General features: G+C 41.8%; 1 protein-coding gene across 5 annotated transcripts in view; it reads right to left on the bottom strand.

The window, feature by feature from the left end:
- LOC126175019 (inositol polyphosphate-5-phosphatase A) overlaps positions 1-14,267 on the bottom strand; it is a 275,390-nt gene that overhangs the window by 187,242 nt on the left and 73,881 nt on the right. For all 5 annotated transcript variants that reach the window (XM_049921515.1, XM_049921517.1, XM_049921511.1 and 2 more), the window contains one exon: positions 4,416-4,519. In XM_049921515.1, coding sequence (XP_049777472.1) covers positions 4,416-4,519 — 104 coding nt within the window. The remainder of the gene's footprint in view (positions 1-4,415; positions 4,520-14,267) is intronic.

Genomic DNA, 14,267 nt, shown 5'->3' with positions numbered 1-14,267 from the left:
TGAATGCAGTTTGCTATAGTAGGATGACGGTTAAAAACGCAGAGAGCATGTGTCCGCACATGAATTGCATTGCAGTACACCTCAATCCACCAGGGTACTGCGACATGGCGTGGTAAAGAGGAAGTGCGAGGAATGTAACAGTCTGCAGTGGTAAGGATAACATTTGTCATATATTCTACCTGGTCATCACAATTGTGTAAATGTTGTTCATTGAAGTCACCACGAAAGAGTAAAGCCTCCAGTCGGGCTAATTGAGCTGCCATTTGGGTGTGCATGGACGTGGGTTAGGAATCAGCAAACAGATAGCACATGGGAAATGGTCGCTTGAGTACGTGTCAGAGAGAACGGATCACTCGAGATAATGGGCAAGCTGGGCAGTGCAGAAGGATAGGTCCAAATGGGAACAGGTGTGCTTTCAGTCAAAGCAACACGAGTGCTCCTGTGTTAAGGCAGCAGAGGTTAAGTTGATTGAGGTCAGCCAAGAGGGCACTTCTCAGACACGTTCTGGGAGAACCTCAAAGGGGATGGTGTGCATTAAAGTCACCAAGCAGCAGAAAGGAGTGAGGTAGCTGCTGCCCAATAAGCTAGAGGAAGTCTGCCTTGGTGACGTCGTATGACGGACGATGTAAATGGTACAAAGCGAAAAGGTCAAGTGAGGAAGGAAAAGGCAAACTGCAACAGCTTGAAGGTGGGTAGTCAGGGAGATGGCTTGACTATGAATGTCATCCAACACGAGCAGCATGATTGCCCCAAGAGAAGGAATGCTGATCTCAGGCAGAAGGTCAAAACAGACCAGGAAGAAATGCGAGAGCTCAAAGTAGGCGTGAGGCAGCAATTTTGTTTTCTGAAGTCAGAGAACAAGTGGGTGCTGCGATTATAAGAACAGCTGTAGATCCCCTTTGTTCGACCAAAGGCCACAAATGTTCCACTGGATGAGAGTCATGACGAGTAAAAAACAAAAGGTGTCACCTCAGCAGCTGCTGATTGCCAGCCTTGGAAGACTCGCTACTAGAAGGCAAGAGGCTCCTGCTGCACGAGGTCTACAGAAGCGTTAGCATTCTTCTGCTGTCGGCCTGCGGAGTCCAGGACTGGTGGTGCACACCAGCGACACGGAAGATGGCTGGGAGAGGGTATCACATGGTGACGCCATTGAAGAGGATCTTCGAGTGGGCGAAGGATAAGACCGTCTGCCTTTGTTCGACTTCAAATCTTTCTGGTTAGCAGAGGAAGACTCAGGTGTTGGTTGACTGGAGGGACATCTGAAGTCCTCACAGGAGTATTCCTTCTGTCCTTTCTAGCCTGCCAGTTGTTTAGCTGGTGACTTCGTCCCTTGAGGCGATAGTTTGGTGGGGTGTTTCACAGCTGGAGGAGGAGACGGGGATGCTACCATGTCACTGGGCGATTTCACAACTGCAGTGCTACATTTGAAGTCTAATTTCTGCTTGGCCATGTCCTTCATCAAGCGAGATGTAGCAAGAACAGTACTGCAGGTGCCAGATGGTAGAACACACCATTTCCAACTACCCAACAATTCGAGAGCGTCCGGGTAAGGCACTTATTCCTTCACCCACATCTCCTGGACAGCCTGCTCATTGAGATACACAGGACAATCACAGGAGATGGTGACATGGTCGCCATTGCAGTTGATGCAGCAGGGAGAAGGCAGACAATCGCCCTCTTGAGCATCCATACCACAGGTTACACATTAGCCGCATGTCGACATGACTCGCGAGTGTGGCTGAAATGATGACACTGGTAGCAGCACATTGGGTTTGGAACAAACGGTCTAACTATGATAACTTCATAACCAGCTTTGATCTTTGACAGAAGTACCACTCTATCAAAAATGAGAAAGAGCATGTGTGGACACTAAGGAGCCATCTACTTTCTCCATCCCCTGATGGACGGCAATGACACCCTGATCAGAGAGGTATGTTTGGATTTCTGTCTCGGTCAGACCATCGAGCAGCCTAGTGTAAATAACATCACAGGAAGAATTCAGCGTTCACTGGACCTCGACACGAACAGGGTATCCATGGAGGAGAAAATCTGCAGGCAATAGTTGTGCTTGAGATCAGAAGTAGTCTCCAAAAGTGAAGTGCCATAGCGTAAACTAGAGCAAGATTTCGTAAGGCCAGCAAAATTGCATCAACACCTTTCTGAGTAATAAACGGATTTAACGTAGCAAAGGATTGACAGTCTTCAGTACATGGAACAACGAGGAATATTGGTGCAGCTGGGAGAGTCTTTGAATCTTAAGCCTCATTCCATTTACATTTTGTAGATGTTGATTGTGAAGATGACTGACTCACTGTGAGAAAATACCCCATGATTACCAGCGTCTCCTATGGTGCGCTCCTTCCAACTGGGAGACCCTTTTACAAGGGGGTGCACCCCCCTCCCCTCCCCCATAGTTCATACCTCCCCAACGCCTGACAGAGGGTCCAATCGGCAAGTTGATAAGGTAGCAAGCAGTCTGTAACAAGAGGTATGTGTGAACCATACCTGTCTACCTGGGGCTGGGAATTACGTTACCCTGTAACCTGATATGTGTCAGGTGCGTGGGCTGGCCTTCAGGAGCACACAGGGAGGAAGAACAGGAACCTCAAATGCCAAAGCAGAGGAAGGATATGAGAAGATGAACGAAGAAAGAAAAAAGGAACAGTGGAGAGTATTCTGATACTGACTACCGAAAATGCAGAATACATTTCCAAAAACAGACCAGACATGTTCCCCAAGGGAGGGGAAAAAGAACAACAAGAGAACAGACATGCAGCATAGGAGGGAAAAATGCTGTGATGGGTGGGGTCCCATGGTAGCCAAGCAGGAACCCGCAAAAGAGCGGTAAGCCCCCTGGGGGCTGAACGTGAAGTACTCACGGTGTGTAGGGTCTCGGGAGGCTAGGAAGATTATCTCCAGATAGCCATAAACAGATTGGCATAGGATGGTACGATTCAGGTGGACAGGTGGGAATGACACACAAACAAATCCGCAGCACAATGTAGGTGCGTGTGCACGTGTGGGATGGAGGTCAGGGACTGAAGGAGCGGTGTAGGGGAGGGGGTAGCATGTGTGTATGTATGTTCTCCATCTGAAAGATTTTTGTACGAAAGCTAGCAAAGTTTTCATCCTTTTACTCTGCCTGTTGACGATTCAACACTTCCACTATTTCACTATTCGGTGAGTGGCCTTCTTTACTCCTAAATTACATTTCTTCTTCCTTTAAATTTTTTTTTTTTTACCAAAGTGACTACCCCCTCTGCTACATCATCATTTTATATTTTTACTGTTTTAGAAGCTATACTACTGTATATCACAATTTTCATTTCATATAACGCTGTTGCGACTACTGAGCTAGTACAGGGCGTTTCAAAAAGAATGACCCGATTTCAAAACTCCGTACTTATTGATAAGAGTGTACTACAAATTATGGGATGAATTGTGAAATTCTAACAAAACCTTAAAGTTTGAGCTGCACTATTACAAATGCTCTACGCATCCACCAGCAGCAGCAGCATGAATAACATCTAGATGATATCTAAATTCGCCACTAACTTTAAGCAATGTATCTGCTTTTATAGACGTTAAGGCAGCTGTTATTCTGTTCTTCGCTTTTTCTACGCTACAGTGTAAGGTAGTGATAAACACACTTTCCTTCAAATCTTCCCAGAAGAAAAAAACTGCATGGGGCTTGTCTCAGGAGTTTGGAGGCCAAGAATGCAGGGTAGTGTCTTGGGATTCAGTGTGCTCTGTCCTGTGTTGAGCTATCTTAAAATGCTGCAGAGCTGACTTTTTCCACAACTTCAGGAGCACTCTGGCGATGTCATTTTCCAACAAGATAGAGCACCAACATGCTGGCCAAACATTGTCAGTTTTTCAATGACACACGGTCTCAACACTGGATAGGCTGCTTGGGATCCTGGGACACATTTTTTCGTGTGGGAATATGTGAAGGAAAATATGTTCATCTCCCCAATATGTTCATCTCCCCTTTATCTGGTGACATAAAAGAAGTGAAGAACAGGGTAACAGCAGCCATGACTTCTGTTAAAGCAAATATGTTGTTTAAAGTTTATAATGAATTTAGCAACCATCTATATGTCATTTGTGCTGCTGGTGGTGGACACACACAGCATTTGTAATCACAGAGTTAAAATTAAGACTTTCTGAGTATTTTGTGTTCCATCCCATGTTTATAGTATGCTTTCATCAATAAATATAGAGTTTTGAAATCAGATCATTCTTTTTGAAACACACTGTATTTTGGAGTTCACACTCCTACAATATTTCTTATTTACTATTTTCTTCACACAACAAAATTGTCAGTTCTAAGACAGTTTGAAATTCATATATGACAGGGGATGTTATGATACATTTCATATTCATAATTATTAATTTTTTATTGGATACATTACCTCTGGGAAAAAATCTTGAGGAAATTTTGATTTTTCTTTTGTGCTAACTGCTTCGATGTTTCCAGAATGAATGTCCTTTCCTTTGACAGTCACAAATGTTAGAGCTGAAAAAAGTAGAACAGTTTACCATAAACATAAAAAACAAACAAAACTTTGATAACTACTTCTAGTGAAGACTAATTCTGCATGTAATGAATCATTTACTGAATTATGAAGGAAGAAAGGAAGGTATATGACAAGGTTATCAAAAACAGCACAAGCTCAGTGTGGGAAGTATAGGGAGGAGGTGGGGTGGGGGGGGGTGGAGGAGGAAAAGTATTCCCCCTCCCCCCTTCCATAGTGGGTCAATGAATGAGATATCTTGAGTAGTTAAGAAAACCTGTAACATGTAGATGGGTGAAATAATTATGATGATAAACCAGAAGTTGATTAACTCCTTACATAATTATATTACTTATGGGAGGAGTTGGTTGCTTTGGTTGAGGGAATGGCTTACCTCGGATGACAGCCCTGTACCTTTGGGGCATGACAACTCTCGATTGGCATTCAGGGTCAGACGAACAGCTCTGCAGAACTTCAAACACCATCCGACTACAGAAAACCTTCTATGCCTTCAGATCTGCGAGAGCACATGTGAGGCAAGTGATAAGAGAATGGAAGAGGGCTTCCTGGAAGGAATTCACAACTTCCGTTAATCACTCCACTTCCACTGCGCAAGTGTGGGACTCAAAAAGGCGGATTTCAGGTAAGGGCAGTACATGTCCCCTTACGGCCTTGTCAGGTAATGAGGTCTTGATGGACACGCCAGAAGACTTGGCTCAGATTTTAGCTGAACACTTTTTTACTGTCACTGCATCATCCATACAAGCTCCTCCTTTTCAGGTGTTCTGTAGGACTGCAGAAATGAGGAAGCTCCATTTCTTCTCACATAATGAGTAAGTGTACAACCTTACATTCTCCATGTGGGAAGTAACCCATGACTTGGAAGGAGGCAATGTTAATTCCATTCTGGAAACCTGGCTAGTACCATAGCGCCCGTAACATTTACCAGAGAGTAGCCCTTACCAACTGTATGGAGAAGACTCTAGAACACATGGTCATCTGCTACAGTGTCTTGCTGCTCGAATCCCGAGATCACCTGAACCACTCCCAGTGCGGTTTCAGGTGCTACCATTCCACCCTTGAGAACTTAAATTCTACTGGAGACAGTGATACAGGTGTCGACCTTATGCTGAAACCATTTGGTTTCTGACTTTGAGAAGGCATACGACAGTACTTGAAGGTACATCATCCTTCACCAACTTCATGAATGGGGACTCTGTGGATGCCTGCCACTTCTTATCCAATCATTTCTCAAGAACCAGCATTTTCGATGTGGTGTTGGTGATGCCTTTTCTGACTGCTATGTTCAAGACAATGGGATCTCCCAAGGCAGTGTACTCAGTGTCATGTTGTTTGCTATTGCTATCAGTGGCATTTCTTCTTCAGTCAGGAGCTCTGTCAAATGCTCTTTGTTTGTGGGTAACTTTGCAATCTTCTCCTCTTCCTCTGATCTTAATTATGGTGACCATTAGGAGGCTGGAAACCTGGGCCATTCACCAGAGAAGACCACATGTATCAGTTTTAACCATGCTCGGTGAAGTAGCTTTAAGTGTGAGAGCAACTAATGAATATCCTGAAAGACAACATTTTCAGTGACTGTGTCTTGCCTAATGTCATTATATGCCTTGCTTTTGCACAGTGGCATGTGGCTTAGGTGGTAAGCTCATCAACAGCTTCCAAACAATTTCTGTTTCAAGTGTAGCACTTACCCTACAGGTACACTGACAAGTGCATGTACTTGTGCTTGAATCTGTCGACTGTGTTCGTGTGGAGGCATCACACTTGGCGATTGGCGTCTTAAGGGCCGATGCAAAACAAGTAACAAAAACCAAAGGTTGCATAGCTTTGAAAGCTTTTCAGCTTCACCATAGGGTATGCACCTCTTGACTTTCAACTCCTAAATTTCCCTTTCCTCATTGTCAACCTCACACTTACTGTTCCACAGTGGGTGATCACCAGAGCAGTTTACACATTTCGGAGTAAGTGTACAAGAATTGTCTGATTCATGAGCTGAGCCTCCACAACTGCCACACACAGCCCTCCCATTACATCCCATAGTGGTATGGCCAAATCTTTGACATTTGAAGCATCCCATTGCATTAGCAACAAATGGGAAAACCTTTGACTCTCCTCATATGGTTCTGCACTTCAGCAATGCCCATATTTTTCCATTCTTCACGTAACTCGACGGGGTCCATCTCCGTTACATCACAGCAGGTAACCATGCTCTTACTGATGTTAAGATACTTGGTTTGAATCAGCAGTTTCAACTAGAAGTGTTTCATTATGAAGTTGTCTGACACGTTTTAGAGACCCAGCAATACCTTCCAATGCCTTGTGAATATAGAAAGGTGAGATCTTCTCGAAGGTTCCCCCTGTTCACTTGATTACAATGAAAGTGTTATGGCATATTAACACCCTGTTACTATGAGTCTGAGACTTCTTTTCAGGAGGACTGACCAACCGAGCTCTCTTTGACGAGTGGGTGTAGGTACTACCTGATGGTACACCCATCCAGTCATTAGTAGTAGTTTGATGAGACCATTCTGTAGGGATCCCATGAGATGCTAGGGAAACAACCGTTGACCCAGGCAGAGCCCTGCATACCTCAGCAAGCCTTCTACAACTGAGGGGCAGCAGGTGTCCCAGAGGTTTCCCATTAGACTATTTTACCTCAACAGCCATTCACCTCAGCACATAACACACTTTGAGGTTGAGGTTTTTTCTTATAGAGGTGTGTACTTCCTCGCATCCAGCCGGTGAAGCCAAGGCCTCTGTTCTCCAAAACACACAACATTTCACCACTGCGCTGTGTGGTGGTAGCTGAAGTGGGCCCGCAGTTTACGGTAACAGAGGACTGATGCTGCTTACCAGTCCCCAGCTCAGGAACCTGAGGTCAACCAGCCCATACCCAGCAATCAAATGCTGAGCCCCTGGGGGTATTTTACTTGCAACATACTCAAACACTACTTCAATGAATGGGATTGACTGTGAAGGACAACATCAATTGTGAAAGAAGGCTGAAGTAACATTTTGTTGATGTTGACGACTGATGTACCAATAAGGCCTACTTGGATTGGACAAAGATAGTTGCTTAAACAAGGCCACAGCTGGTTTCTTGCACTATCTCAGCATTTGCCTGAGGTGATTTAAGAAATCCATGGAAAACCTAAGCTGGATGGTTACACAGGTGTTTGTATTCCACTCTCCTCACCTTTCATGTTAGCAGTGGACAGTCGCCGCCAGTAGCTTAATTAATATTATTTACAGTCACTAAGGTTTATTCATAGGAAAATTTGAGGAAGTGCAACGGTAATGAAAAGATCCCCTTCTAAACTGGTAGTTGTGAACATGTTCAGTGTTTGCTTTGGGACTCCACTGCTACAGTGCATTGCTACATGTACTGTTACAGTTACATACCAGCTACTCGATTCTTGTGTGGGCTGTTCTAATTTGGAATACCACACTAATATAAGCTCTTGCTGATCAGTAATGTTTTTTGTAGGTGGTACACCAGGTTGTTGTGCATTCTGAACTGAAACTCCTACCACTTTAGGTGAAAATTTATTTTAATTATATGGATATGGAACACTGTTTCTTGTCTTCAATATTTTTAGGGTGGTTCAGATCGTTACCTTGACCCAAATTGTATGTATTGTTTTTGTGTTTACGTTTTTTATCAGATAATGTCAAGACTGAGTTAATTATCAACGATGTGATTATTCAAATTAAATGAACTTAACTTTGATTAACAGGAACTTCAGTCAATGATTCCACTAAATTGTAAAATGTACTTATATTATCCAAGTCTCAAGTTAAAGTTCTCTCTTCTCTATCTCAGCTACTGCATAATTGCCTTTGTTGACAAATTTATATGGCAATGTTCAATAGTATGCAAAGAGAAGAGAAAGGGGGCAGAATCAAATCTTGGAGGAAGAGAAACTGCTTTTTAGGAATAACTTTGTGATTAATTTTAGTAGAAACAATTTTAAAAAGGCAATACATTTTCTCAATTCAACACTGAATAATTCATCTTACTGTCACTAACATTTCAAATTTACTGGTGTGATTTCATATTCCAGTCCTGTTTGCATGAACAGTATTTGTGATTTTGGTTTGAACTTCCCAGCTGCTGCAGATAGCGAAATCCACATTTTCAGTTACCATTTTCTCCTTTCTTTATGGTCTCCATTAACTATAATTGGAAGATGAGAAATGAAGGTAGAGATATACTATTCCATGGCATTCTATAGATAATTTTTGTTCAGTGCGAAGAGGGATACTCTATACAACATTAGTGGTGAACTTCAAGTAATTGCATCTGCTTCTTTTGGTTGACTCCTAATTTGCTGTTTGGATACATCTTGGCTTATGGGCACTCCAGTTACACAACTGAGAAGGATGGACAATGTTGTTGATACAGACAACCAGGACACAAATTCCTTCATCATCATCATCATCATCATCATCATCATCATCATCATCTAAGACTGATTATGCCTTTCAGTGTTCAGTCTGGAGCATAGCCCCCCTTATAAAATTCCTCCATGATCCCCAATTCAGTGCTAACATAGGTGCCTCTTCTAATGTTAAACCTATTACTTCAAAATCATTCTTAACCGAATCCAGGTACATTCTCCTCGGTCTGCCCCGACTCCTCCTACCCTCTACTGCTTCTCCCATGAGTCTCTTGGGTAACCTTGCTTCTCCCATGCGTGTAACATGACCCCACCATCTAAGCCTGTTCGCCCTGACTGCTACATCTATAGAGTTCATTCCCAGTTTTTCTTTGATTTCCTCATTGTGGACACCCTCCTGCCATTGTTCCCATCTACTAGTACCTGCAATCATCCTAGCTACTTTCATATCCGTAACCTCAACCTTGTTGATAAGGTAACCTGCATCCACCCAGCTTTTGCTCCCATACAACTAAGTTGGCCGAAAGATTGAACGGTGCACAGATAACTTAGTCTTGGTACTGACTTCCTTCTTGCAGAAGAGAGTAGATCGTAGCTGAGGGCTAACTGCATTAGCTTTGCTACACCTCGCTTCCAGTTCTTTCACTATGTTGCCATCCTGTGAGAATATGCATCGTAAGTACTTGAAACCATCCACCTGTTCTAACTTTGTTCCTCCTATTTGGCACTCAACCGGTTTATATTTCTTTCCCACTGACATTACTTTCGTTTTGGAGATGCTAATCTTCATACCATAGTCCTTACATTTCTGATCTAGCTCTGAAATATTACTTTGCAAACTTTCAATTGAATTTGCCATCACAACTAAGTCATCCGCATATGCAAGACTGCTCATTTTGTGTTCACATATCTTAATCTCACCCAGCCAGTCTACTGTTTTCAACATATGATCCATAAATAATATGAACAACAGTGGAGACAGGTTGCAGCCTTGTCTTACCCCTGAAACTACTCTGAACCATGAACTCAATTTACCGTCAACTCTAACTGCTGCCTGACTATCCATGTAAAGACCTTTAATTGCTTGCAAAAGTTTGCCTCCTATTCCTTAATCTCGTAGAACAGACAATAACTTCCTCCTAGGAACCCAGTCATATGCCTTTTCTAGATCTATAAAGCATAGGTACAATTCCCTGTTCCACTCATAACACTTCTCCATTATTTGCCGTAAGCTGGTCCTGACAACCTCTAAGAGGCCTAAACCCACATTGATTTTCATCCAATTGGTCCTCAACTAATACTCACACTTTCCTTTCAACAATACCTGAGAAGATTTTACCCACAACACTGATTAAAGAGATACCTCTGTAGTTGTTACAATCTTTTCTGTTTCCATGTTTAAAGATTGGTGTGATTACTGCTTTTGTCCAGTCTGGTGGAACCTGTCCCGACTCCCAGACCATTTCAATTATCCTGTGTAGCCATTTAAGACCTGACATTCCACTGTATTTAATGAGTTCCGACTTAATTTCATCCACCCCAGCTGCTTTATTGCACTGCAATGTATTGACCATTTTCTCCACTTCCTCAAATGTGATCCTATTTCCATCATCATTCCTATCCCATTCTACCTCAAAATCTGAAACATTACTGATCTCATTTTCACCTACATTGAGCAACTCTTCAAAATATTCCCTCCATCTGCCCAAGGCATCCACAGGATTCACCAGCAGTTTTCCTGACCTGTCCAAAATACTTGTCATTTCCTTTTTACCTCCCTTTCGAAGACTGCTAATTACACTCCAGAATGGTTTTCCAGCAGCTTGACCGATAGTCTCCAACCTGTTTCCAAAGTCTTCCCAAGATTTCTTCTTGGATGCTGCAATTATCTGTTTGGCTTTGTTTCTTTCTTCAACATAACTTTCTCTGTCTACCTGAGTTCTAGTATGTAGCCATTTTTGATACGCCTTCTTTTTCCTTTTACAGGCTGCCTTGACTGTGTCATTCCACCAAGCTGTTTGCTTCATCCTACTTCTACACACTACTGTTCCAAGACATTCTTTAGCCACTTCTAGTACTGTGTCCCTGTACCTTGTCCATTCCATTTCCAGTGACTGTAATTGACTACATTCAACTAACTGGTACCTTTCTGAGATCACTGTTATGTACTTGTGCCTGATTTCCTTATCCTGAAGTTTCTCCACTCTTATCCTCCTACATATGGACCTGACCTCCTGCACTTTCAGCCTCACAATCCCAATTTCACTGCAGATTAAATAATGATCAGTGTCATCAAAGAATCCCCTGAATACACATGTGTCCCTCACAGCCTTCCTGAATGCCTGATCTGTTATTATATAGTCAATGACAGATCTGGTTCCCCTGCCTTCCCAAGTATACCGGTGAATGTTCTTATGTTTAAAAAAGGAGTTTGTGATTACTAAGCCCATACTGGCACAGAAATCCATGAGTTGTTTCCCGTTCCTGTTGGCCTCCATATCCTCTCTAAATTTACCCATAACCTTTTCATACCCTTCTGTTCGATTTCCAATCCTGGCGTTAAAATCACCCATGAGCAGAACACTGTCCTTGTCCTTTACTCTAACAACTACATCACTGAGTGCCGCATAAAAACTATTCATCTTATCTTGATCTGTCCCTTCACAATGCGAATATACTGACACAATCCTAATTTTCTTGCTAGACACTGTCAAATCTATCCACATCAGTCGTTCGTTTACATACCTTATTGCAACTACGCTGGGTTCCATTTCTTTCCTGATGTAAAGCCCTACACCCCATTGTGCTATTCCTGCTTTGACTCCTGTATTCTCCCACTTCCTCTTCTTTCTCACCCCTTACCCGAAAATTCCTTGTATCAAGAAAAAGCATTTGTAAATAAATTGTGAACATCTGACAGATCTGAGTTTCCCTCACACAAAGGTCTACAGATTTAGCCATTAGTATTTACATCCTACCCATATTCCTGTATATTTCAGTTGGCACTCTATCTAGTGAAGTCTCCCTTTAACAATGTTTAGTGTTAAAAAATTTAAGAAAAATTTATTTCTGCATCAGGAAGACAAGCATTTTGTGGAGTATAGATTCAGTTTCACCTCAAATTGTTATCCAAAATTGGATCTTGTATCACACAGTTTATAAATTACACTGAATAAACATAAATCATGTACTGTGGATAATGAAATATACTTATTTTCCATTGCTGTCATGGCCTTCAGTCTGAAGACTAGTTTGATGCAGCTCTAAACTAGTCTATCCTCTGCACGTCTCTGCAGAAGTATTGCAACCTACATGCATTTGAAACTGCTCTCTGTCTTCATGCCTTCAACTCCCACCACAATTTTAAACAACCCTTCCTCTCACCGTTACCAAACAGATGATTCCTTGATGCCTCAGGATGTGTCTTATCGAACAGACCCTTCATTTGGTCGAATTATGCCATAAATTACTTTTATTCTCAATTCAGTTCAGTATCTCTTCATTAGCTATCCCATATACTCTACAGAATTTCATTCTTTGATATCACCACATTCAAAAGCTACTACTCTCTTCTTGTCTGTACTATTTATCCGCTACATTTCAGAGAAATACGTTCAGAAAAGACTTCATAATATTCAAATTTATGTTGTATGTTAAAATGTTTCTCTTCTTCAGGAACACTTTTCTTGCTATTGCCAGTGTGCATTTTATATCGTTTTCACTTCTGCCATTTCAGCTAGTTTGCTACCCAAATAACAAAACTCATCTATTGCTTTTAATGTCTCATATCCTGATCTAGCTCCCCTCTTATCAAAACACTATCCATTCTGTTCAACTCCTATTCTAAGTCTTTCACTGTCTCTGACAGATTAAAATGTTTTCAGCAAACTGCAAAGCTTTCATTTTTTCTCCCTTAACTTTAATTCCCTTTCCAAATTTCTCTTGTTTTCCTTTACTGCTTGCTTGATGTTCACATTGAACAACATTGGAGATGGGCTAAAACCCTGTTTCACACCCTTCTGAATTACTGCTTGCCTATCATGTCCTTAAACTCTTACAACTCTGGGCTGGTTTCTTTCACTCCCTGCAATTTATCCCTGCTACGTATAAAAATGAAGGGGTGTAGTAAGAATTAGTATGATAACATTCTCTTTTTTTCTTTCGTGCCTTTCTTTTAATGCTCCAGACAGTGTTAAAAAATAGTTCAATACCCAGCACTAAGAAGCAAAGCTTACTGTATAAAAGTTTTGTCTGATTGTATTTATGTTCTTGTTTTTGAATTTAATCAAACATATAACACAAAATAATTGAAAAAAAAAAAAATCTCACTTTCTTCTGACCATCAGGCAAATTTCAAAGAATATAGTGCGTGCTGAGTTGTAGATATGCACAATGAAAAGACTCACAATTAAAGCTTTCAGCCATTAAGGCCTTCGTCAACAATAGACGTCAGGCACGCACGCACGCACGCACGCACGCACGCACACACACACACCTGCAGTCTCAGACAACTGAAACCACACTAGCAGTGCGAGTGTGTGCAAGTTGCATGTGCGTGTGCATCTGATGTCTACTGTTGATGAAGGCCTTATGGCCGAAAACTTTAATTGTGAGAGTATTTTCGTTGTGCCTATCTGAGACTCAGCATCTCTGCTATATGGTGAGCAGCAACTTTCCTTCTCATAATATAGTTACGAAGAATATGGTCTGCTTGACATAATCAAAAGCTTTCTCTGAATCTACAAATGCTATAAATGTAAGTTCATGTTTCTTCAATGTATGTTCTAATACATGCCTTAGGATCAGTATTACCTCGTGTTTTCCTTCATTCCCCTGGAACCCAAATTGATCGTCCCTGAGGTCAGCTTCTGCCAGTTTTTGCACTTCTATAAATAATCTGTGTCAGTATTTTGCAACCAGATCGTATTAAACTAATATTCAGCACTTGCCTTCTTTGGAACTTAAATTATTACATTCCTCTTTAAGTTTGCTGGTACTTCGCCAACTCTTATCTTGCAAGCCAGGTGGAGCAGATTTGTCATGGCTGGCTCTCTTAAGGATCTCAATAATTCTCAGGGACTGTCATCTACCCCATGGTCTTGTTTTGACTTAGGTCTTTTAACGCTCTGCCAAATTTGTCTCCTAATATATATCCTATTTCATTTTCTGCTCTCTCCACTCAATATTCATTTACAAAGTTTGTTTAACAACTGACAGCAAACTGAGAAAGGAAACATCATGAGAGGTGACTTCTGAAATATACACAGCGCACCATGAGTACCTCAATGTGTTGATGGCACCTCACACCCCATTATTTCTACCTTGCAGTAAC

Source organism: Schistocerca cancellata, chromosome 3, assembly GCF_023864275.1.
Source record: "Schistocerca cancellata isolate TAMUIC-IGC-003103 chromosome 3, iqSchCanc2.1, whole genome shotgun sequence".
Taxonomy (NCBI): Eukaryota; Metazoa; Arthropoda; class Insecta; order Orthoptera; family Acrididae; genus Schistocerca; species Schistocerca cancellata.
The sequence above is the reverse complement of the archived record's forward strand: the minus strand, read 5'-3'. Positions and strand labels throughout refer to the sequence as shown.